This window comes from Somniosus microcephalus, chromosome 3, assembly GCF_052327205.1.
Source record: "Somniosus microcephalus isolate GS21.2 chromosome 3, FLI_Smic_1.0, whole genome shotgun sequence".
Taxonomy (NCBI): Eukaryota; Metazoa; Chordata; class Chondrichthyes; order Squaliformes; family Somniosidae; genus Somniosus; species Somniosus microcephalus.
Genome location: NC_140989.1, coordinates 163828792 through 163853099, shown reverse-complemented (window position 1 = coordinate 163853099; position 24308 = coordinate 163828792). Strand labels below are relative to the sequence as shown.

Below are 24308 nucleotides of genomic sequence, written 5' to 3'. Positions count from 1 at the left end.
GGTCCCCTCCTCCAAATCGTTAATATAGATTGTAAAGAGTTGGGGACCTGATGCGCTATCAATTACTCATAAAAGACTGAGAGTTAAGAGAGTAACTAAAGGCTTTTATTAGCAAAGAACAGAACATGCCTCTCGTGGTTGACTGGGTTCCAAGAAGGCAGGGGGCTGCAGGTCAATCACCTTTACACCTGGGCCTGTGTGGGTGGAGCCAGCCGAGACATGTTGAGGCATGCATAGGTACAACAGTGTGTAACAACAACAGTGGTTTACCACATTCACCCCTTGTTTAAAATTGAGTCCGGCGGGGTGAAGTGTACTAAAGGCTCGTGTAAGTAAGTCTATCAGGTGGCCTTGTATGCCGTCCTGATCGTCGTGGTGGCGGCGGTGATGGTGCAGCATCCAACGTTGAGTCTGGCGTCTCATTGAGTGGTTGGGTGGTCAATGACGGGTCCTGGGGCTGCGGCATGCCGTCTAGCGGGGTTGGGTTGTGGGTAGTGGTGGATGGCAATGGTAGTGTTTCAGGGGCACCCAAAGGTGCGAGATCTCGTGTGGGGGCTGTCCTCCCATCCGTCCGGGTACGCTACGTAAGCGTACTGGGGGTAGGCGTGGGTAGTGGTGGGTGGCGAGGGGGGTGTTTCGGGAGCACCCGAAGGTGCGAGGTCTCGTATGGAGACTGTGTCCTCCCGCCCGTCCGGGTACACCACGTAAGCATACTGAGGGTTGGCATGGAGGAGGCTCACCCTCTCGACCAGGGGGTCCGTCTTATGGGACCTCACGTGCTTCCGCAGTAGGACGGGTCCTGGAGAAGTCAGCCATGTCGGTAACGAGATCCCCGATGTGGACTTCCTGGGGAAGGAGAACATTCTCTCGTGAGGGGTAGCATTGGTGGCTGTACAGAGCAGTGACCGAATGGAATGGAGCGCCGCAGGGAGGACTTCCTGCCAGCGAGAGGTCGGAAGGCCCTTAGATTTCAAGTTTAAAAGGACTGCCTTCCAGACCGTCGCATTCTCCCTTTCCACCTGGCCATTCCCCCGGGGGTTGTAGCTGGTGGTCCTGCTTGTAGCGATACCTCTCGAGAGCAGGTACTGCCGGAGTTCGTCGCTCATAAAGGATGAGCCCCTGTCGCTATGAATATAGCTAGGGAAACCGAACAAGGCGAAGAGGTCATTCAGACATTTAATGACCGTGGTACTGGTCATGTCTGAGCAAGGGATGGAAAACGGGAGTACTCATCAATTATGTTGAGGAAGTACACATTGCGGTCGGAGGAGGGGAGGGGCCCTTTAAAATCGATGCTCAGCCGTTCAAAGGGGCGCGTGGCTTTGATCAGGCTTGCTCTGTCTGGCCTATAAAAATGCGGTTTGCACTCGGCACAGATTTGGCAGTTCCTGGTCATGATCCTGACCTCGATGGAGTAGGGCAGGTTACGGGATTTGATGAAGTGAAAAAACCTGGTGACCCCCGGGTGGCAGAGGTCATTGTGGAGGGTCTTCAGTCTATCGACCTGCGCGTTGGCGCATGTACCACATGATAGGGCATCTGGGGGCTCATTGAGTTTCCCGGGCCGGTACAAGATATCGTAATTGTAGGTGGAGAGTTCGATTCTCCGCCTCAAGATCTTGTCGTTCTTGATTTTGCCCCTCTGCTTATTATTAAACATAAAAGCTACTGAACGCTGGTCAGTGAGCAGGGTAAATCGTTTTCCGGCCAGGTAGTGCCTCCAATGTCGCACAGCTTCCACAATGGCCTGGGCCTCCTTTTCGACAGAGGAGTGTCGAATCTCGGGGCCCTGGAGGGTCCTTGAGAAAAAGGCCACGGGTCTCCCCGCCTGGTTAAGGGTTGCAGCTAGGGCAAAGTCGGATGCGTCGCTCTCCACTTGGAAAGGGATGGACTCATCCACTGCGTACATTGTGGCCTTCGCAATATCTCCTTTTATGAGAGTGAAGGCTGCACAGGCCTCTGCTGTCAGGGGGAAGGAGGTGGACTTGATGAGGGGTCTGGCTTTGTCCGCATAGTTGGGCACCCACTGAGCATAGTACGAGAAAAACCCTAGGCATCTCTTCAGTGCTTTTTGGCAGTGGGGGAGGGGGAGCTCCATAAGGGGGCACATCCTGTCGGGGTCGGGGCCGATGACTCCGTTCTCCACTACACAGCCAAGAATGGCAAGGCGCTTGGTACGAAACATACATTTGTCCTTGTTGTATGTTAGGTTCAGCCGCTGGGCCGTACGGAGGAATTTCTCTAGATTAACATCATGGTCCTGCTGGTCGCGGCTGCAGATGGTGACGTTGTCTAGATAGGGGAAAGTGGCTTGGAGCGCGTTCTGGTCGACCATCCGGTCCATCTCCCGTTGGAAGACTGAAACCCCGTTGGTGACGCCGAAGGGAACTCTGAGGAAGTGGTAGAGACGACCGTCAGCTTCAAAAGCTGTGTACTGGCGGTCCTCAGCCCTGATGGGGAGCTGGTGGTATGCCGACTTCAGATCAATCGTCGAGAACACCCGGTATTGTGCTATCTGATTGACCATGTCAGATATGCGGGGGAGTGGGTATGCATCTAGCTGGGTGTAGCGATTGATCGTCTGGCTGTAGTCCATAACTAGGTGCTGTTTTTCTCCAGTCTTCACTACCACCACTTGTGCTCACCAGGGGCTGGTGCTACTTTCAATAATCCCTTCCTTCAGGAGTCTTGCTACCTCGGATTTAATGAAGCTCCTATCCCCGGCACACTAACGCCTGCTTCTGGTAGCGATGGGCTTACAGTCGCGGGTGAGGTTAGCGAACAAGGAGGGGGGGGGGGACTTTAAGGGTGGAGAGGCTGCAAATGGTGCGCGGCGGGCGATTTAAAAGCTGCTGGCTGCAGACTGTGAGTGGGGGGAGGGGTCCATCGTACGCTAATGTGACACTCTTAAGGTTGCACTGAAAATCCAACCCCAGTAGAACGGCAGCGCAAAGATGGGGCAGGACCAGGAGTTTAAAATTTTTGTATTCAGTGCCCCTTACTGAAAGGGTCACTACACAGTAGCCACCGACGTCCGCTGACTGGGCTTTGGAAGCCAAAGAGATCCGATGTCGCGTCGGCAGGACCGGGAGAGAGTAACTGCGCACCGTGTCGGGGTGGATAAAGCTTTCCGTGCTCCCGCTGTCAAAAAGGCATGTAGTGGCGCGGCCGTTTACCGTAATGTCCATCATGGACCTGGACAGTTGATGAGGGAGAGATTGGTCCAGCGTCACGGAGGCCAGCGTATGGTCGAGCGAGTCGATGTGGTCGTCAGATGAGGTTGAGTCCGGGTCCCCCGTGGTTGAAGTTGGAGACGTCCGAGATGGCGGACAAAATGGTGGCGCCCATGGTCCCGATCCCCACGCGGCTGGGGGAGCCCAAGATGGCGGACAAGATGGCTGCCCCCACGGTTCGCATGTGGCGCTGCTGGCATTAGCGGTTTTACCTTTGCAGGCGCTGACATAGTGTCCTTTCTTCCCGCAGCCGGAGCAGGTAGCGTTTCTCGCCGGGCAGCGTGCTCTGGGGTGTTTTGCCTGGCCACAAAAATAACATTTCTGTGCCTTGGACATCACAGCAGCAGTTGAAGGTGGCGGTCCCATGACCCAAGGTTGTGGTGTCCACGTTGCGGGGCGGTTAGGGGAGAAGGCGTCCATATTCCTGTGGGCCGTGTCGAGCGAGAGCGCGAGGGACACTGCCTTTCTCAGGTCCATTTCTCCCTTTTCCAACAGTCTCTGCCGGGAGTAGTCGGACCTTAGACCCGCAACGAAAGCATCTCGGATCAGTCCCTCCGTGTGTGCTGCGGCTGATGCTTCTTTGCAATCGCAGTCTCGGCCGAGTATCCGTAGTGCCCGTAGGAAGGCCTCCACCGATTCCCCGGGCTGCTGTCTGCGGGATCTTAGGAGGTGCCGGGCATAGACCGTATTTACCGGGCGTGCGTATTGCCCTTTTAGCAGACCGATAGCCGCCGCGTAGGTCGTCGCGTCCTGGATTATTGTATAAACTTGGTGGCTCACCTTTGAGGCCAGGATTTCCAACTTGTTTTCGTCCAGGGTCACAGTTGAGGCTTGCAGGTAGGCCTCGAAGCAACGCAGCCAATGCGTGAATTTGGTAGCCGAACCCGCTTCTTGGGGGTCTAGGTCCAGGCATGTTGGTCTGAGGGCTTGCAGCAGCTCCTGCTGCTCAGCGTTTGGTGCAGCAGCCTGCTGTTCAGCGTTTGGTGCAGCAGCCTGCTGTTCAGCGTTTGTCGACATTTTGTTTTTGCTAATAAAATTGATGCGCTATCAATTACTCATAAAAGACTGAGAGTTAAGAGAGTAACTAAAGGCTTTTATTAGCAAAGAACAGAGCATGCCTCTCGTGGTTGACTGGGTTCCAAGAAGGCAGGGGGCTGCAGGTCAATCACCTTTATACCTGGGCCTGTGTGGGTGGAGCCAGCCGAGACATGTTGAGGCATGCATAGGTATAACAGTGTGTGACGACGACGACGACGGTTTACCACAGGACCCAGCACTGACCCCTGCGGAACACCACTGGTTACTGATTGCCAGTCTGAGAATGAACCATTTATCCCAACTCTCTGCCTTCTGTTAGATAGCCAATCCTCTATCCATGCCAGAATATTACCCCCAATCCCGTGATTTTTTATCTTAAGCAATAATCTTTTGTGTGGCACCTTGTCAAATGCCTTTTGGAAGTCTAAATACACTACGTCCACTGGTTCCCCTTTATCCACCCTATATGTTACTTCCTCAAAGAACTCCAGCAAATTTGTCAAACATGACTTCCCCTTCATAAAACCATGCTGACTTTGTCTTATTAAATTATGATTATCCAAATGTCCTGTTACTGTCTCCTTAATAATGGACTCCAAAATTTTACCTACCACAGATGTTAGGCTAACCGGTCTATAGTTTCCAGCCTTCTGTCTACTGCCCTTTTTAAATAAGGGTGTTACATTAGCAGTTTTCCAGTCTGCCGGGACCTTTGAGTCCAGGGAGTTTTGGAAAATTAATACCAATGCATCCACAATCCCTACCGCCACTTCCCTCAAGACCCTAGGATGTAAGCCATCAGGTCCAGGTGATTTATCCGCCTTGAGTCCCATTATTTTACCGAGTACCACTTCCTTAGTGATTTTGATCGTGTTTAGCTCCTCCCCCCCCTTTCGCCCCCTGTTTGTCCAGTGTTGGGATATTCTTAGTGTCTTCTACTGTAAAGACTGATATCAAATATTCATTCAGTGTTTTTGCCATTTCCATATTTCCCACCATTAATTTGCTACCACTGAGCCATGGCTGATACCAGGGTGGATCTTACTCCAGTATTTGGGGAATTGGTATTCTGCAGCCCAAGTGAAGAGCAAGAAGGGGCAGAGATTGGCTTTGTTAGATCTCCGCCCCTGTTGCAATGGGGTTGCCCCATTAGAAGTAGCTGGGCCTGTGCCTGTATTAGGATAAGATAATGAGGTGGGAGGGGGTCAGTCGTGACCTCCTGCCTCATTCTTCTTCCATGAGCACTTGACTGCCCCAGTGGAGGGGTACCTGAAGAGCCTTGGTCTGAGGGCCTGTCCCCAGATGCCCATGGACTGGAGGGTCTGGCCCCCCCCCCCCCCAAGCCTGCAGCTACACACCTGTTCCCTCACTGATGTACAGGCGCTCGGCTCAGCCAGGGCCTGTGCTTGGCGAACCCCCCCTCCCCGTGCCGATGGGCTGGAGGGGGAGCAAAACCACATGCAGCTGTACCCTCTCCTAGGGCCCTGTCACCTGAAGTGCACTGTAGCAGTGGAGCCCAAAGAGGAAAATCTCTAGTGCGTCTGCCCGAAGCTGGTTAGTGCTCCCCTTCAACTGCACCTAGGTCATTGCATTGTGGATTTACTTCAGGTTTTGTACACAGCTGCCTGCCGTTTACAGCAAGCCCTGGTCACTGAAACGAGGGAGGTGATGGCTCCTAGAAGTGATGCACAGAAGCTATACGGCTGATCCTTCGTATCGGAGGATTGAGTCCCAAGGCAAGACTGTTGAAACTCAGACCCTTTAACTTCAAAAGAGGCGGGCACCTTTTATGGAGATCTACAAGCCTACCAGCTAGGTGGAATAGGGAAGGTTCATCCTGGACACTGTCATGCTTCAACCATGGCGCGGTACAAGAAGGCATAGGTAGAAACTGGTCAAATGTATGGAACCTTGGTTAGACCACACTTGGAGTAGTGTGCACAATTCTGGTCTCCATATTATGAAAAGGATATAGAAGAAAGTGAAGAGATATTTGCAAGGGTGATACCAGAACTGAGAGATAACTATAGGAAAGACTGAGCAGGCTGGGGCTCTTTTCACTAGAAAAGAGAAGGATAAGGGGTGACTGTTATGTATTGTGTGTTCTCCTCCCACCTGTGGTGGCGCTGTCACAGCAGATAAATGGTTGGGTGTTCTCTTGGTTAAGTTTAGCTCTTTTTGTTCGGAACCCTCCAGAACTTCCTTTTCCCTTCGAATAAAGCACTTCATGTTTGAATCTGAGTTCTGAGTTCTAATTGTGTCTAGGTAAAAAGGTACCGACACAACAAGTGGCGACAAGGAGCGGATGAATCTGCGTACGTTACGGGTGCAGTGAGTAAACAGAAATTTAAATTTGAAACGTGAGATGGCTACTATATTAGGAAACATCGGTGATTTTGATGAAAATGTGGAGCAATGGAGCGCTTATACGGAACGTTTTGACTATTTTGTCTTGGCGAATGCGGTGGCAAACGAAAAGGTCGTGCCTACCTTTCTGAGTGTAATGGGGCCGAAGACATTCAATTTACTTCGCAGCCTTGTGCAGCCAGATAAGCCAGGAACGAAAACATATAAGCAACTAGTGGAAATTCTTGGAGCACATTTTTCACCAAAACCTCTGGTTGTTGCTGAGAGATTTAGATTTCACAAACGGAATCAAGAGGAGGGGGAAATCAGTGATGATGTTTATTGCTGCTTTAAAAAGGTTGTCGGAACACTGCCAGTTCAAGGAGGTGCTGAATGACACCATTAGAGACAGACTTGTGTGTGGTCTGCAAATTGCAGCCACACAGAAGCGCCTTCTTACTGAGGACAACCTTACTCTTGAAAAGGCCATTGAAGTTAGTGTCTCCATGGAGATGGCGGAAAAGGAGGCTCACCAGTTGAGTTCAACAGGGAGAGTTCACAAGGTGTCGTCTGAGCCGAAAGGTGCGCGGAACGGCACATGTTACCGTTGTGGGAAAACGGGCCATCATGCTAATGACTGTTGGCGTACAGAGCTGGAATGCCGAAATTGTGGCAAAAAGGGTCACATTGAACGTGCCTGTAGAGGTAAAAAAAAGAACAGACAAAGCTGGGAAGCATGGAAGCAAAATGTCTGTATTTGGACAAGAGGAAAAAGAGTGTTCATTCAGTGCAGTATGATGGAACAAGCAAAACAGAGGGGAGCGACACCACTGAGGAGGAAGCGGTGCACATACTGACGGTTGCAGGTGGTTCAAATGGCTACTGGGTGTCACCACTGGTGGAGGGACAATCAGTGCGGATGCAGGTGGACACAGGCGTGGCTGTGTCCCTTGTTTCAGACACTGTCTACAACAAAATGCGAAAGCATCTTACCCTTCAGCCAACAAACATTGTGCTAAAGACGTATACCGGCGAAACTGTGGCCATGAGAGGTGCCATTGAGGTGACAGTTAAATTGAATGGACAGACTGCAAAACTGCCACTATATGTGGTAAAGGGAAATTATCCATCGCTACTGGGACGTGCGTGGCTAGAGAAAATCACACTGGACTGGCAAAAGGGGAGTCAGGTCTGACTGCAGTGTTAAACAAACATGCAGAACTCTTCAATGGGGAACTTGGGAGCATGAAAAAGATCAGCGTGAGACTGGACATTAAACCTGACAGCAAGCCGAAGTTTCACAAAGCCCAACCTGTACCCTATGCAATTAGGCCAAAAGTTGAGGACTAACTTGGAGGCCTTAGTCAAGAATGGAGTCTTGGAGCCTGTGAGCGTGAGCAAATGGGCCACACCCATTATTCCTGTCCTGAAAAAGGATGGCTCTGTTCGAATCTGCCGGGGATTTTAAAGTGACTATTAACCCGGTGCTGTCTGCGGAACAGTACCCTTTTCCCCTCATTGATGATCTTTTTACGGGCCTGGCCGGAGGGTAAAAGTTCAGCAAAATAGACTTATGCCAGGCTTATCTACAAATGCATGTCAATGACAAATCTAAGGAGCTGCTGACAATTGTGACACACAAGGGGCTATACAGGTACTGCCGCCTTCCGTTTGGAATTACGTCGGCCCCTGCTCTATTCCAAAGGGCAATGGATCAGATTTTGAGTGGACTGCCAGGAGTCCAGCGCTACCTGGATGACATCCTTGTCACTGGGACAAATGAGGAGGATCATCTTCTGAACTTGGATGCAACACTACAACGACTGAAAGAGTACGGACTCAGAGCTCGTAAAGACAAATGTGAATTCTTTCAGTCTTCAGTTGAGTACCTGGGGCATGTGATTGACGCTACTGGCCTGCATAAGGCGCCGTCAAAGGTCAAGGCGATCGTGGAGGCCCCAGCACCCCAGAATGTGAGCCAGTTACGTTCATTTCTGGGGCTACTTAACTACTATGGGAAGTTTATTCCAGACTTAGCAACATTGCTGAAGCCGTTACATCAGTTGCTATGGCAAGGCAAAACATGGAAATGGACTGAACTGTGCAACGAAGCTTTCGCCCAAGCAAAGAAAGCATTGCTGAAATCGGAGGTCCTGACACACTTCGACCCAAAGCTACCCGTGCAGCTAGCATGTGATGCATCACCATATGGTGTGGGAGCAGTCATATCCCACATCATGCCTTCGGGTGAAGAGAAACCTATCGCCTTCGCATCACGCACCTTGAACGAGGCCGAGAGTAACTATGCGCAGATCGAGCGCGAGGCCTTGGGAATCGTTTTTGGAATTCGAAAATTTCATCAGTACCTGTTTGGGAGAAGGTTCGCACTCCTGACGGACCACCGTCCATTGACTTCAATCTTCGGGCCCCACACCGGAATTCCGTCTCTCGCTGCAAGCAGGATGCAAAGGTGGGCTTTACTGTTGTCAGGACACACATACGACATCAAATATCGCAAATCAGACTTGCACGGCAACGCAGACAGTCTCTCGAGGCTACCCTTGCCTGTTACTCCCCCAGAGCCTCGTCAGATAGACATCATCTACTTTAGACAAGTGTCTTATGTTCATTAATAAATAGACATTCTTATTATGAACACAGCTAGCTTCTAGCTAGTCATTTATTCAGTACACGTTCTCCAGGTACAGTATCTGTAGAGATGCAGCATGTGTGCTCCTGTGTGCAGGCTGCCATCTTGACTGTTGCCTTGTGGGTAGCCTAGTGCCTCATGGGTAATGTAGTCTATATCGCTGGGTAGTGCAGTCTTATACATACAGCTATATACAGCTCTACGGCTCCACCTAGTGTCCACTATAGAATGACATGTTATTGATCGTTACATCCCCCTTTCTTTGAGGTTTAACAAAATCAATATCAATCAACTTTCAAGAAAACAATAAAGATAATATCAGTAACACTTTTGTTAGTGCTCTATAAACAAACATTTTCAAAACAGTCAACACATTTTCAAAGCTTTACATAGACTTAATCTTTGAGTACAATCAGGCTTTTTTACTTCACGTGTGGATCTTCTCAACACGGGTAAGTCTGATGTGTCTTCATGAGATTGTTCTGGCGGTGAGTGACAAGATGCAGTTGCAGCATTGTCATCAATCTGCTCTTGTATAGATCGAGGTCTCCTTGCGATCTTTGCTTGGAGAGGGTTTTGGTGTTTCCTTCACTCTTCATGCCATAACTCTCAATGTAGTCAATGCACTCTCGAAAAACTGCTGGCAGCTGGATCCCATCATACAGCATAGTCCTCTCAGCAGCCTCAGCTAATGGAACACCAAAGATTGGCCTGAGGGAAGGAGGCGTATCTACCGGAACTGCTTCCTGCTCTGGTGCAGGCTTCTTTTTCTTTTTCTCTTTCCACTGCTTAACAACATCTGCTGCAGTTATATCTTTGGACTTTTTCTCCTTGTGTTTTTCCTCTTTGTGCTTTTCTTCCTTTTGGCTTCTCTTTGACCTTAAAGTCTTTTTCTTTCTTCTTGGAGAAACTAGGCTTTTTGAAGACATGGATACCCTTTGGCCTTTTCATCCTTGATGGGCTCTCTGCTTCATCACCTGAGTCATCTGGTCTGCTTATGGCACAGTTTATACGGTAGACTCTCTTGACCAGTTCTAAGTCTTCACAAGCTTTGTCACCTAGTATCGAATCAAGTCTTTCAGCCACAACAGAAAACATGAGATGATGCACTTTGTCTTTGACTGTCACTTTAAGTCTGCATACACCTAAGCTGTCTATTTTCTGTCCATTATAGTCCTTCAGTAGTACTGACTTTTTCTGTATTTTAGGCTTTTCTTTCATATTTTTTATGTCACTCATACTGATTATGTTTGCTTTAGCCCCAGTGTCCAGTTTCAGTGTAACTAATGCTCCATTTATCTGCAGTGGGATCATCCATTTGTCCACTTTTACTGCATTGACTTTATGTTCAGCATTGTCCATTTCTGAGGGCTGCACATTTTCTGTATCTTTTTTGATATCATCACATGACACCATTCCTACAAAAAATGTCTCACTTAAATCAGTGTCCTCAATCACGTTAACTTGTTGCCCTTTCGTTGTTTTTACTTTTGAAAAGCATTGTTTGGCAAAGTGATTCTTTCCATTACACTTTGTGCACATTTTTCCAAACGCTGGGCATTGTCTTAACTGGTGTTTGTAACCACAGCGTTTACAATTAAAAATTTCATCCTCCGATTGCTTTTCATTTCTGTTCTGCCCGCGTTTCTTCCCCTTGTAGGACACAGCACCGACAGCAGCATTATCACTCATTACAATCGCATCATCATTGATTTCACTGAAAGTCTTCGCGTGCTTTCGAGCTAGCTTGCTGGCTTGGCATATTTTCACCGCATTTTCCAAATTTAGTTCGGTTTCTCTCAACAGACGTTCCCTGACTTTTTTTATCATGAATACCAAACACAATCTGGTCACGAATCATGGATGATTTCAGCTCAGAGAAATTACATGTCTGTGCTTTCAGTTTCAGATCAGCTATAAAGCTATCAAAAGTCTCATTTTTGTTGCTGTGTCCGAGAACGGAAGATGTATTTTTCATACGTCTCATTCTTTTTGGGAGAGCAATGTGCATCAAATTTTTTTAGCACATCTTCTAATTTTTCTCTGTTCTCCTCTGGATTAAATACAAATGTATTAAATACCTGTATCGCCTGTGGGCCTGCAACCGTAAGCAGCAACGCTATCTTCCTTGCGCCTGGCTTCGTACCGAATCCGATGGCTGCAATGTAGAGTTCGAATTGTTGTTTAAAAATCCGCCAATTGTAGTCGACATTTCCCTCGAGATTCAAACGCTCTGGTGGCTTCAAATTCTCCATGTCGCTTTTCACAATTTTCAGCAGATCTTCACCATCCTGGTACCATGTTATGTTCATTAATAACTAGACATTCTTATTATGAAAACAGCTAGCTTCTAGCTAGTCATTTATTCAGTACACATTCTCTAGGTACAGTATCTGTAGAGATGCAGCTTGTGTGCTCCTGTGTGCAGGCTGCCATCTTGACTGTTGCCTTGTGGGTAGCCTAGTGTCTCTTAATAAATATATATATATATCTCTATCTCTATCTGGGTAGTGTAGTCTTATACATACAGCTATATACAGCTCTACGGCTCCACCTAGTGTCCACTATAGAATGACATGTTATTGATCGTTACAAAGTGGAGGGAGCACCTGTCACTGCAGTTCAGGTGCGAAGGTGCACCCACAACGATCCAGTCCTGTCTGAGGTAATGGACGATGTCATTCGAGAGAAAGCTATAGGAGATTCTCCTAGTTTGAAACCTTACGCTTCAAAAAGAAATGAGCTCTCCGTCCAGGCAGGTTGTCTCCTTTGGGGACACTGTGTCATCATTCCGCCACCTCTGAGGGAACCTATACTGCAACAACTTCATACAGGCCACAGTGGGATGGTTCGGATGAAAGAAATGGCAAGAAGCTACTTCTGGTGGCCAGGTCTCGATGGGAATATTGAGGAGAAAGCCAAAACATGTTCTCCATGTCAAAGGGTCCGGAATGTTCCACAGCTGGCAACCCTACACCCCTGGGATTGGCCTGCAGAAGTGTGGCAGCGAGTACATGTTGACTTCGCCGGTCCTTTCGAAGAGAAGATGTTTATGGTGGTTGTGGACACTCGCAGCAAGTGGCCGGAGGTCGCTGTGATGAGGTCTACCACGGCAGAGAAAACAATTGAGAAACTTGGTGAGATGTTCAGCCGTTATGGCTCACCGGAACAACACATAAGTGACAACGGTCCACAATTTGTATCACAGGAGTTTGCAACCTTCCTGCATGTGAATGGTGTCCAACACATCAGGTCTGCGCCCTATCATCCCTCTACTAACGGCCAGGCAGAAAGGTTCGTGCAAACTTTGAAGCACGCCTTGAAGGCATCGCAAGGTCAGGGCTCAATCAACCAACGTCTGAACAGCTTCCTGTTGTCCTACAGGAACGAGCCGCATGCCACAACCAAAACTTCCCCCGCTTCGCTCATGATGAAGAGGCAGTTGCGGACAAGTTTTGACTTGCTCAAACCTACAAGGGCAGAGCAGGTTGTTCATCGTCAACAACAAGCTCAAGTTGAAAAGAGTGAGAAAAGAGCCAAGAAGAGACGGTTTCATCCTGGAGAGCACGTCCTAGCTCAAAACTACAACACTGGACCGAAATGGGTTCCTGCCACGGTGATCGCGCAGACGGGCCCTGTGTCTTACACGGCTAAGACTGCTGAGGACGTCGTCTGGAGAAGACACACAGATCAACTGTTGCTAGGAGCAGAGACAGCCACAGAGGCTCCAACGGCTGGTTGGCCTGAACTGTTTCCGGATGATACCGCAAACCAGCATCCTTTGCCACAGTGCTCTTCTCCAACACAGGAAGTCAAAGAGACTGTTCCACCTGTGCAAACTGCTGACTTTCGACTGACACAGGCACCTTCTCCATCTAGGCCTGTGTCAATGCCTACTGCTGTGGAAGCCAGCGATGACCGCCGGTATCCTGTCAGAGAGCGGCAGCCTCCAAGACGCTTGGATCTGTAGGCTTAGCGACTTACCTACAAGACTGGGGCTGAATAAACCCCAGGGTAAAGTCAGGGGTTGAGGCAGTTTACCTCTACCCTAGGTTAGTTGAGTGCATTGAAAGTAACTTACCTGTTGAGGAATAATGTGGACCTTCCATTTAAGAGGGGAGGAATATGTTATGTATTGTGTGTTCGCCTCCCACCTGTGGTGGCGCTGTCACAGCAGATAAATGGTTGGGTGTTCTCTTGGTTAAGTTTAGCTCTCTTTGTTCAGAACCCTCCAGAACTTCCTTTTCCCTTCGAATAAAGCACTTCATGTTTGAATCTCTGAGTTCTGAGTTCTAATTGTGTCTAGGTAAAAAGGTACCGACACAACAGTGACCTGGTAGAGGTCTTTAAAATTATGAAGGGGTTTGATAGAGTAGACATCAAGATGATGTTTCCATTTGTGGGGGAGTCCAAAACTAGGGGCCATAGATATGATCGTCACTAATAAATCCAATAGGGAATTCAAGAGAAACTTCTTTACCCAGAGAGTGGTGAGAATGTGGAATTCAATACCACATGGACTAGTTGAGGTGAATAACAGATGCATTAAGAGGAAACTAGATAAGTAAATGAGGGAGAAAGGAATCGAAGGATATGTAGATAGGGTTAGATGATGTAGAGTAAGAGGCAGCTTGTGTGGAACGTAAACACCTGCATAGACCAGTTAGGCTGAATGGCCTGTTTCTGTGCTGTAAATTCTATGTAATACTATGTCAGTTCAGGACTGATGTTAGGAAGGACTTACTCGCACAAGATGCTTGAAATTGGCTCCAATAGGGGAGGGGAAACAAATACTCTGGAATGATTCAAGCTGGAGTTCGTTGATGTTGGGTTAGGGGAAAATATGATGGAATGTGGGTGAGCAGAATGCACTGGAAGGATGGGGCTAGATGGTGGTCTCATCTGTATCTTGCGACCTGTATTATAATTTGGTCTTGTGTTCTTAGGACTATCTTGACTGCATCATTGACCAATCAAGACTCCCCCTGGGGACAGAAGAACGCTTAGCCCTGTTTGGGAACATTGGAGACATCTATCACTTCAACAGGTGAGCAGACCTTGATCTAATAAACCCAGCAAGGTTCCTGCAGGTCAAGTGCAAATCCAGTTTAAAGACGCAGGTAATCCGAATTGCTCTCTTTCTGCTTTCCCTGTCCTAAATGGGTGTGATCTGAAGTGTTGGATCACCAATAAGTCACGTTTAAGGCAGTGCTGACTTTGAGACTATCTCTTGCCCATCCTGATTTTAATTTCTCTTCCATTGATGGCTGTGCCTTCAGCTGCCTAGACCCCAAACTCTGGAGTTCCCTCCCTGAACCTCTCCTCCTGTTAAGTCCCTCCTCAAAACCTACCTTTTTGACCAATCTGCTGGTCACCTGTCCTAATGTCTCCTTATGTGGCTCGATGTCAAATTTTGTTTGATTACGTTCCTGTAAAGCATTTTGGGAGGTTTTACGCTGTTAAAGATGCTATAGTATTATTTTCATTAAACCTTGGAAAAGACTTGATTGATCCAAGAATGAGAGAATTATACAACAGCTCACATTCTGCAGTACTCCTCTTTTCCCTTTCTCCTGCTCACTGCTAAGTGAAATGAGGAGTTAGGACCAGCAAAAGGCATGGTCAATGAGAAGAGTGATTTAGGAGACCCTTGAAGGTGATAAGTTAGAGATCGAGTCATAGAATTTAACTATAGGAGGAGGCTATTTGCCCCATCCAGCCTGTGCTGGCTCTCTGAAAAATGTGTTCACTTAGTCATGTTCTCCCACACCAATTTAAATTTTTTCTTTTTCAAATATTTATCCAAAGTTCTTTTAAGTGACTACTGTAGATTCTGCTTCCACCACTGCTAGTATTCCATCTTCTAGAATTATAGAATCTTACAGAATAGAAGGAGGCCATTCGGCCCATCATGGCTGTGCTGGCTCTTTGAAAGAGCTATCCAATTAGTCCTACTTGCCCATTCTTTCCTCATAGCCCTGAAACCTCTTCCTTTTCAAGTATATATTCAATTCTTCTTTGCAAGTTACTATTGAATCTGCTTCCACCACCCTTCTGTCAATGCATTTCAGATCATCATAACTCGCTGAGAATTTATATAGCGCCTTTTACGACCTCCGGACGTTCCAAAGTGCTTTACGGCCAATGAAGTACTTTTTGAAGTGTAGCCGCACTTGTAATTTAGGAAATGCGGCAGCCAATTTGGGCACAGCAAGGCCCCACAAACAGCAATGAGATAAATGACGACATAATCTAAAACAAAATACTGCGGATGCTGGAAATCTGAAATAAAACAGAAAATGCTGGAAATCCTCAGCAGGTCAGACAGCATCTGTAGAGAGAAACAGAAAGGTCATCAACCTGAAATGTTAACTCTGTTTCTCTTTCCACAGATGCTGCCTAGCCTGCTGAGTATTTCCAGCATCTTCTGTTTTTAGACCATATCTGTTTTAGTGATGTTGGTTGAGGGATAAATGTTGGTCAAGACACCAGGAAGAACTCCCCTACTCTAATCCAAATAGTGCCATGAGATCTTTTATGTCCACCTAAGGGCAGACAGGGCCTCGGTTTAATGTCTCACCCGAAAGACAGCACCTCATACAGTGCAGCATTCCCTCAGTACTGCACTGGAGTGTCAGCCTGGATTATGAGCTCAAGTCCCTGGAATGGGGCTTGAACCCACAACCTTCTGACTCAGATGAGAGTGCTACCACTGAGCCAAAGCGGACACTTACTTAAAAAGTATTTTGTGTACTTGAACTTGTCAAGACATGTCTGAGAGGGAAAAAACACAGGAACATTAAATAACAGACTGTGCGGCACCTGATACTGCCTATATAAACCAGTGTGTTATAATCAACTGGAATCGGAGCATAACTTGGAAAACAAGTACATTTGCAGCTGTGTTATTATAATGGCTGCATAATGTTTGGTCTCTGTGTCTGTTTACTGTTGCACTCCCACCAATCCTTTTAATAAAGTTTTCAATGGTCTGTGAAAGTATGTTTAACATTGACAACACCTCAGCCAGAAATTCTGGCTCCCGGAGTAATGGGGGAAAAAACGAGCTTTCAGAGAGATGTAGAGTAGGGATAATGGATATGTACTCCAGTTGGCAGGGTGTGACTAGTGGTGGCCCCCAGGGATTTGTACTGGGGCCACAGCTTTTCACTATATTTATGAATGACTTTGATGAAGGAATAGAGAACTGTATATCTAAGTTTGCTGATGACCCTAAGTTAGGTGGCACAGTAAGTAGTGTAGATGGGAGCAAAATGTTGTCATTTGGCATTGATAGATTAAGTTAGTGGGCAACACTGGCAGATGGAGTTCAATGTGTGAAGTCATCGACTTTGGACCCGAGAGAGATAGATCAGAGTATTTTACAAATGGTGCGAAGCTAGTAACACTGGAGTAGCAGAGATTTAGAGGTTCATGTGCAAAAATCACTTAAAATAGTGGACAGGTACAAAAAATAATTAGTCTTTATCTCAAGGGAGCTGTACCACAAAGGGTGGAAGTTATGTTTTGTTATATAAAGCTCTGATCAGACACCAACTGGAGCACTGCGTTCAGTTCTGGGCACCGCACCTCAGGAATTATATATTGGCCTTAGAAGGGGTGCTGCACATATTCATGAGAATGATACCGGGATTAAATGATTCCCTTGAATATAGAAGATGGAGTGATCTAATTGAAGTGTTTAAGATGATTAAAGTATTTGGTAGGGTGGATCGAGAGAAACTATTTCCTCTGGTGGGGGAGTACAGAACAAGGGGCATAACCTTAAAATTATAACTAGGCCGTTCAGAGGTGATGTCAGGAAGCACTTCTTCACACAAAGGGTTGTCAAAATCTGGCGCACTTCCCCCAAAAAGCTATTGCGGCTGGGTCAATTGAAAATTTAAAAACCTGAGATTGATAGACTTTTGTTAGGTAAGGATATTAAGGGATATGGAGCCAAGGTGGGGAAATGGAGTTAAGATACAGATCAGCCATGATCCAATTGAATGGCCACCTCCTGTTCCTCACTCCTTGTGTTCCATCTATTATAGAACCTTATTGCCTCTCTCCAGCACCCCAAAGAATGAATTGCATTGTGTGGTCATCAATGTAGCTACCAAGTTGTGCAAAGCAAGGCCCCACAAAGAGCTGGGAGATGAATGACCAGTTAATTTGTTTCTGGAGGTGTTGGTTGAGGGATGAATGCTGCTCAGGACACTGGGAGAACTCCCAAGCCTTTTCGTATAGCGCTTTGGGATGTTTTCAACCGTAGCATTGCCAACGCTGGTTGGAGGCACTCATGGAGGTTTGATCACATGATGTCTGGACCCCACCCCATTCCACCTCTAATGAGGTGATTTAATATTGAGCTCGAACATTGCTTCCGAGGGAGAGTCTTTCAGGCCAGGAGTGGTATAAATGGTCTTTAGAATTAGTTAGATCAGAGAGGTTTCCCCACTATAGGTTCATGGTGAGAAGAAAATCATGTTAATAACTGAAAAAAGGGTTTTGTAAAGGAGGGAAGACAAAAAATATGTACTTGCATGTGAAACACATACTGTGAGTAGTTGAGCAAAATAAAGTGTTACAAATAATTGGGAATAAGAGGGAGTGAGGAGCAAACATTTAATCACTTGAGCAAGTGAAGGTAAATAGTATTAGTTATACCTGTATGACCCTGCATCTTTCAGCATTTGTAATGATGTAATATTTAATTGGGGAGTTCTGGCCAATATTTATCCCTCAACCAACATCACTAAAACAGATGAACTGTTCATTATCACATTGCTGTTTGTGGGATCTTGCTGTGTGCAAATCAGCTGCTGCGTTTCCTACATTACAACAGTGACTACACTTCAAAAGTACTTCATTGACGGTGACGTGCTTTGGGATGCCTTGGGGTTGTGAAAGGTGCTGTTTAAATGCAAGTTTTTTTTTTAAACTGGACTGCTATAAGTATCTGAAACAACACTCCAAGTCACAGACTATGAGTCACCAACTCCTTGGGAGATCTGATAGTATCTATTTAAAATGTACCTTTCTTCTCTCTGTTTATAGTGAACTACTTCAAGATCTGGAGAGCTGTGACAGTGATCCTGTCGCAATAGCAGAATGTTTTGTGGCAAAGGTAGGTAGCCTCTTCCCTCCAGTGTAAGATCGAGCACAAGAAATACTGGAGCAAGTTCCAATTTGAGATATGTATCGGGAATGATGTGTAGGTGTAAGATTGGTGTGCACGTGATTTCCTTTGCTTTCTCCGTAGATTTTAGTAGGTGCACTCTGCTGTACTGGAGAAAGAAGCAGTCCTCTGAATGTCCTGGGATCTCATCCTGAGTTTAGTCCAAAAGTACAATCTGTATTAAAAAATTTAAATGTTTGTTAGTGAAGCTCGTGTTCCCCTTCAATTGTAATCAATGGATCGCGCTGTCATGGCGACATGCTCCAAAGGGGTCACGCCAACCTCTCAGCCTGTTACAACAAACACTGCTAAAAAGCCATATCAGCTGGAGTATTGGGGTGAAAAAATGGGTGGGATTGGGGTGAAAAAATGGGTGGGTTGGGGTTACGTGAGATGTTAAAACATTTAAAATCTCAAACCTGACCTCAACCCACCCACTTCTGGGTTTAATGGAGGTGGGACAAAGGGCGGCCAGCCAACCCACTCCCAGAAGGCAGGTTGGCCATTTAACTATTTTAATGAGGCTGGCAGCTTCAGATTTAACCTGCCTTACTTGTTTAAACCTGGCCGGCCGGGTTTCCCAGGCCTCGGGAAACCCGACAACTGAAGGGAGGCGAGGACCGCTTCAGGGAGAAGGTAAGTGCCTTTACAGCACCGTTTGTGGGCCAGGAGAAACTAGAGTACTTCCTCCATACAAAGACCTGCCGATTTCCCCCCCCCCCCCCCCCACCCATGCTCCCACTAGCAGCTGCAGACTCCTTACCTGGGGCTGCGGCCTGCTCCGGATGCTTCCCACCATTGTGTTTAATTCTGGGCACCACACTTTAGGAAGGATGTTAAGACCTTGGAGAGGGTGCAGAGGAAATTTACCAGAATGGTACCAGGTTTGTTTTTCATACGTTAAATTCAGTCTGTCCCAATTCGGGCAGGTGAAAAACCCAATCTCTCCAAATGTCCATCTGTCAAACCTGGGACCCTGATGTTACCTATGGCTCCCATCTGGCAGGACCCTGGGGTTACCTCAGTCAGGATCTGACTCGTTTTGTGGAGGATGGTTAAACAAGTTGAGAAGAAAGGCGCTGGGTGACTGCAGGTGATCAGTTTCTTTTAGTAACTTCTTTGGTGGGGAGTGGGGTGGGTCAAACAAACGGCCTTTTGTAAGAAAAGGAGTTAAAATGTTTGGTTTTGTTTAACTTTTGGTGTTTGTTTTAGGTGAGGTAGGATAAAAACATAGGAACAGGAGTAGGCCATTCAGCCCTAAAAACCTGTTCTGCCATTCAATCAGATTGTGGCAGATCTGTATCTTAACTTTGTTTACATGTCCCTTAGTACTCTTGGCGAACAAAAATCTATTAACCTCTGTTTTGAAATTTTCAATTGAGCTAGCCTCAACAGCTTTTTGGGGGAGGGAGTTCCAGATTTTCACTACCCTTTGTATGAAGAAGTGTATCCTGACATCACCTCTGAACGGCCTAGCTCTAATTTTAATATTATGCCCCCTTGTTCGGGACTCCCTCACCAGAGAAAATAGTTTATCTCTACCCTGTCAACTCCTAAACGCATCCAATTAGATTACCCCTTAACCTTCTATACTCGAGGGGAATACAAACCTAGTCTATGCAGCCTGTCCTCATGTAGGTTCAGGATAGCTGAACCCACTGAGATCCTGACTGATTATCCTGGTATGCCATAGTCTTCATCACATTGCTGTGTTTAAAACCTGTAGCCACAGGTCCACCAACACTGATCTATTTAATGTTGGCGCTTATGAATGAGTCTGGGTCTGATGTGTCTGATAGTTTTTTTTCTTCTTCTTTGTGCAGAGTGAAGAATTTCACATCTACACACAGTACTGCACAAACTATCCCAGGTAAGCTAGCATTACTAACGGGAGACACATCATGGGGCACAGTCCTGTGGCGTGCTGAAGTAGGATTGCTCGTCCACCTGTTCATTTCTACAGGGCAGTGGTACCATCTTGGTGGTATCTCTTCCTTTCCACTTGACCCCCTCCATACTATCGCTGGAGTTAAACCCAATAGTCAGTTGACCAGAAGATTAAAGAATCTGCAGAAAGTTCATCTGGGGTTTGGTTGCTAGTTAACTTAACTTGTCTGTTACACAATTCTGTCTGTAATTGATTCTTTAGAGAACCTAAAAAAACATTTTTATGCAACAAGGAGTTTGTCAAATGACTGATGTGGAAATATTGTGTAAAGTGTCAGTATTTTATGTTGCATCAAGATATTTAAATGTGCTCTCTGACGCCAAGGATGTGACGTGCTTTATTTTGTTCCATTTTTCAGTCATGTATTCTATGTCTGACGATGTGGAATTCTTTATTCTGCTGAGCTCACTGCAGCTGTTGAGGGGATCCAGTACTGCTGCAAGGAATCTACTGAGTTTGCTGCAGCTGGAGGGATCCAGTTTTTTAATTTTTTTTTAATTTGATCCTGGGATGTGGGCATTGCTGCCAAGGCCAGCATTTATTGCCCATCCCTAATTGCCCTTGAGAAGGTGGTGGTGAGCTGCCGTCTTGAATCACTACAGTCCCATAGTGCTGTTAGGTAGGGAGTTCCAGGATTTTGACTCGGCGACGATGAAGGATCGGCGATATACTTCTAAGTCAGGATGGTGTGTGACTTGGAGGGGAACTTGGAGGTGGTGGTGTTCCTATGCTTCTGCTGCCCTTGTCCTTCTAGGTGGCAGAGGTTGTGGGTTAGGGGGGTGCTGCCGAAGAAGCCTTGGCAAGTTGTTGCAGTGCATCTTGTAGATGGTACACACTGTAGCCACGGTGCGCTGGTGATGCGCCATCAATTACTCAAAAGACTGAGGTTAAGCGAGTAACAACCAGGCTTTTATTAACTAAAGAATGAAGGTCTAGTCTCGAGTGGTCGACCCGTCCAGAATACTAAGGGACTGGGAGGTAGTCACTTGTATACCTGGAATAGTGGGAGGAGTCAGCCGAGGCATGTCCAGACCTGTACCTAGTGGAATACACATACACATACAGACAGGTATAACAGTGGTTTACCACATTCACCCCTTGTTTAAAAATGAATCAGGCAGGGTGAAGTGTATTTAAAAGTTCGTGTATTGGAGTCTCTCCGGAGGTCTTGTCTGCCGCTGTGATCGACGTGGCGACGGCAGGGGTGGTGGAGCTTCCGGCGTCGCGTCCCGTGTAGGCTGGGGCACTGGAGTGTAGTCCTCGTGGGTGACGGTCCAAGGCGAGCCGGCTGCTGGGGTTGGATATCGGGTCGTGGGGGGGGGTGGTGGTAATGGGTAGTGGGTTACAGCGGTCCCCGAGGGTGTGGTGGGGGGGGGGGGTGGTAATGGGTAGTGGGTTACAGCGGTCCCCGAGGGTAGCGAGGTCTCGTATGGAGACTGTGTCCTCCCGCCCGTCCGGGTACGCAATGTAAGCGTACTGGGGGTTGGCGTGGAGGAGGTCGACCCTCTCGACCAGGGGGTCCGTTTTATTGGTCCTCACGTGTCTTCTCAGTAGTACCGGCCCTGGGGACGTCAGCCATGGCGGTAACACTGTCCCCGATGTGGACTTCCTTGGGAAGACAAACATTTTCTCGTGAGGGGTGGCATTGGTGGCAGTGCAGAGCAGTGACCGAATCGAGTGGAGCGCATCGGGGAGCACCTCCTGCCAGCGGGAGGTCGGAAGGCCCCTAGACTTTAAGGCTAGTAGGGCGGCCTTCCAAACTGTTGCATTCTCTCTTTCCACCTGTCCGTTCCCCCGGGGGTTGTAACTGGTGGTCCTGCTTGTGGCTATACCCCTAGCGAGCAGGTACTGGCGGAGTTCGTCGCTCATAAACGATGAGCCCCGGTCGCTATGGATATAGCTGGGGAAACCGAACAGGGTGAAGAGGCTGTTCAGACATTTAATGGCCGTGGCACTGGTCATGTCCGGGCAGGGGATAGCGAACGGGAAACGGGAGTACTCGTCAATGATGTTGAGGAAGTACACATTGCGGTCGGAGGAGGGGAGAGGCCCTTTAAAATCGACGCTCAGGCGTTCAAAAGGGCGAGTGGCTTTTATCAGGTGGGCTCTGTCTGGTCTATAAAAGTGCGGTTTGCACTCGGCGCAGACTTGGCAGTTCTTGGTCATGGTCCTGACCTCCTCAATGGAGTAAGGCAGGTTGCGGGCCTTGATGAAGTGGAAGAACCTGGTGACCCCTGGGTGGCAGAGGTCATTGTGGAGGGCCCTCAGCCTATCGATCTGCGGGCTGGCGCAGGTGCCACGCGATAGGGCATCTGGGGGTTCATTGAGCTTCCCAGGCCGGTACAAGATCTTGTAATTGTAGGTGGAAAGTTCGATTCTCCACCTCAAGATCTTGTCATTTTTGATTTTGCCCCTCTGCTTGTTGTTGAACATAAAAGCAACTGAACGCTGGTCAGTGAGCAGGGTAAATCGTTTTCCGGCCAGGTAGTGCCTCCAATGACGCACAGCCTCCACAATAGCCTGGGCCTCCTTCTCGACCGCGGAGTGTCTGGTCTCCGGGCCCTGGAGGGTTCGTGAGAAGAATGCCACAGGTCTCCCCACCTGATTAAGGGTGGCGGCCAGAGCGAAGTCGGACGCATCGCTTTCCACCTGGAAGGGGATGGATTCGTCCACTGCGTGCATGGTGGCTTTGGCAATGTCCTCCTTGATACGGTGGAAGGCCGAGCGGGCCCCTGCCATCAGGGGAAAAGAGGTGGATTTGATCAGCGGACGGACTTTGTCTGCATAGTAGGGGACCCACTGGCGTAGTAGGAAAAAAACCCTAGGCACCTTTTCAGAGCTTTTGGGCAGTGGGAGTTCCATAAGGGGACACATCCGGTCCGGGTCGGGACCGATGACCCCGTGTTCCACAACACAGCCGAGGATGGCGAGGCGGTCTGTGCGGAATATGCACTTCTCCTTGTTATATGTCAGGTTCAGGAGTTGGGCGGTGCGGAGGAATTTCTCGAGGTTTGCGTCATGGTCCTGCAAGTCATGGCCGCAGATGGTCACATTGTCTAGGTAAGGGAAAGTGGCCTGCAGCGCGTTTTGATCGACCATCCGGTCCATCTCCCTTTGGAAGACGGAGACCCCGTTGGTAACGCCAAAGGGAACCCTAAGGAAGTGATAGAGGCGGCCGTTTGCCTCAAAAGCATTATACTGGCGGTCTTCGGGGCGGATGGGGAGCTGGTGGTACGCTGATTTCAGGTCAATGGTCGAAAAGACGCGGTACTGCGCGATCTGGTTGACCATGTCAGCTATGCGGGGGAGTGGGTAGGCGTCCAGCAGGGTGTAGCGGTTTATTGTTTGGCTGTAGTCGATGACCAGGCGTTGTTTCTCGCCGGTCTTAACGACCACAACCTGGGCTCGCCAGGGGCTGGAGCTGCCCTCAATAATCCCCTCCTTCAGGAGCCGCTCCACTTCGGTTTTGATGAAAACCCTGTCCCTGGCACTGTATCGCCTGCTCTTTGTGGCGATGGGCTTACAGTCGGGGGTGAGGTTAGCAAACAGTGGGGGGGGTGGGACTCTGAGTGTGGAGAGGTTGCATCTGGTGCGCGGCGGGCAATTTGGAGGCTGCTGGCTGCAGACTGTGAGTGGGGGGAGGGGGCCACCGTACGCCATCGTAACGCTTTTGAGGTGGCACTGGAAATCCAACCCCAGTAGAATGGCAGCGCAAAGTTGGGGCAGGACCAGGAGTTTAAAATTATTGAACACAGTCCCGTCTACTACTAGTGTCACCACGCAGTAGCCGCCAATGTCCGCTGACTGGGACTCGGCGGCCATAGAAATCCGCTGGTGCGCAGGCAGGACTGGGAGAGAGCAACGCCGCACCGTGTCGGGGTGGATGAAGCTCTCTGTGCTCCCGGAGTCAAA

General features: G+C 48.2%; 1 protein-coding gene across 3 annotated transcripts in view; it reads left to right on the top strand.

Annotated features, from left to right (window-relative positions):
* Positions 1-24308, top strand: part of LOC147121518 (pleckstrin homology domain-containing family G member 1-like) — a 276360-nt gene that overhangs the window by 198272 nt on the left and 53780 nt on the right. For all 3 annotated transcript variants that reach the window (XM_085981837.1, XM_085981839.1, XM_085981838.1), the window contains exons 4-6: positions 14214-14314; positions 18328-18397; positions 20272-20318. In XM_085981837.1, coding sequence (XP_085837963.1) covers positions 14214-14314; positions 18328-18397; positions 20272-20318 — 218 coding nt within the window. The remainder of the gene's footprint in view (positions 1-14213; positions 14315-18327; positions 18398-20271; positions 20319-24308) is intronic.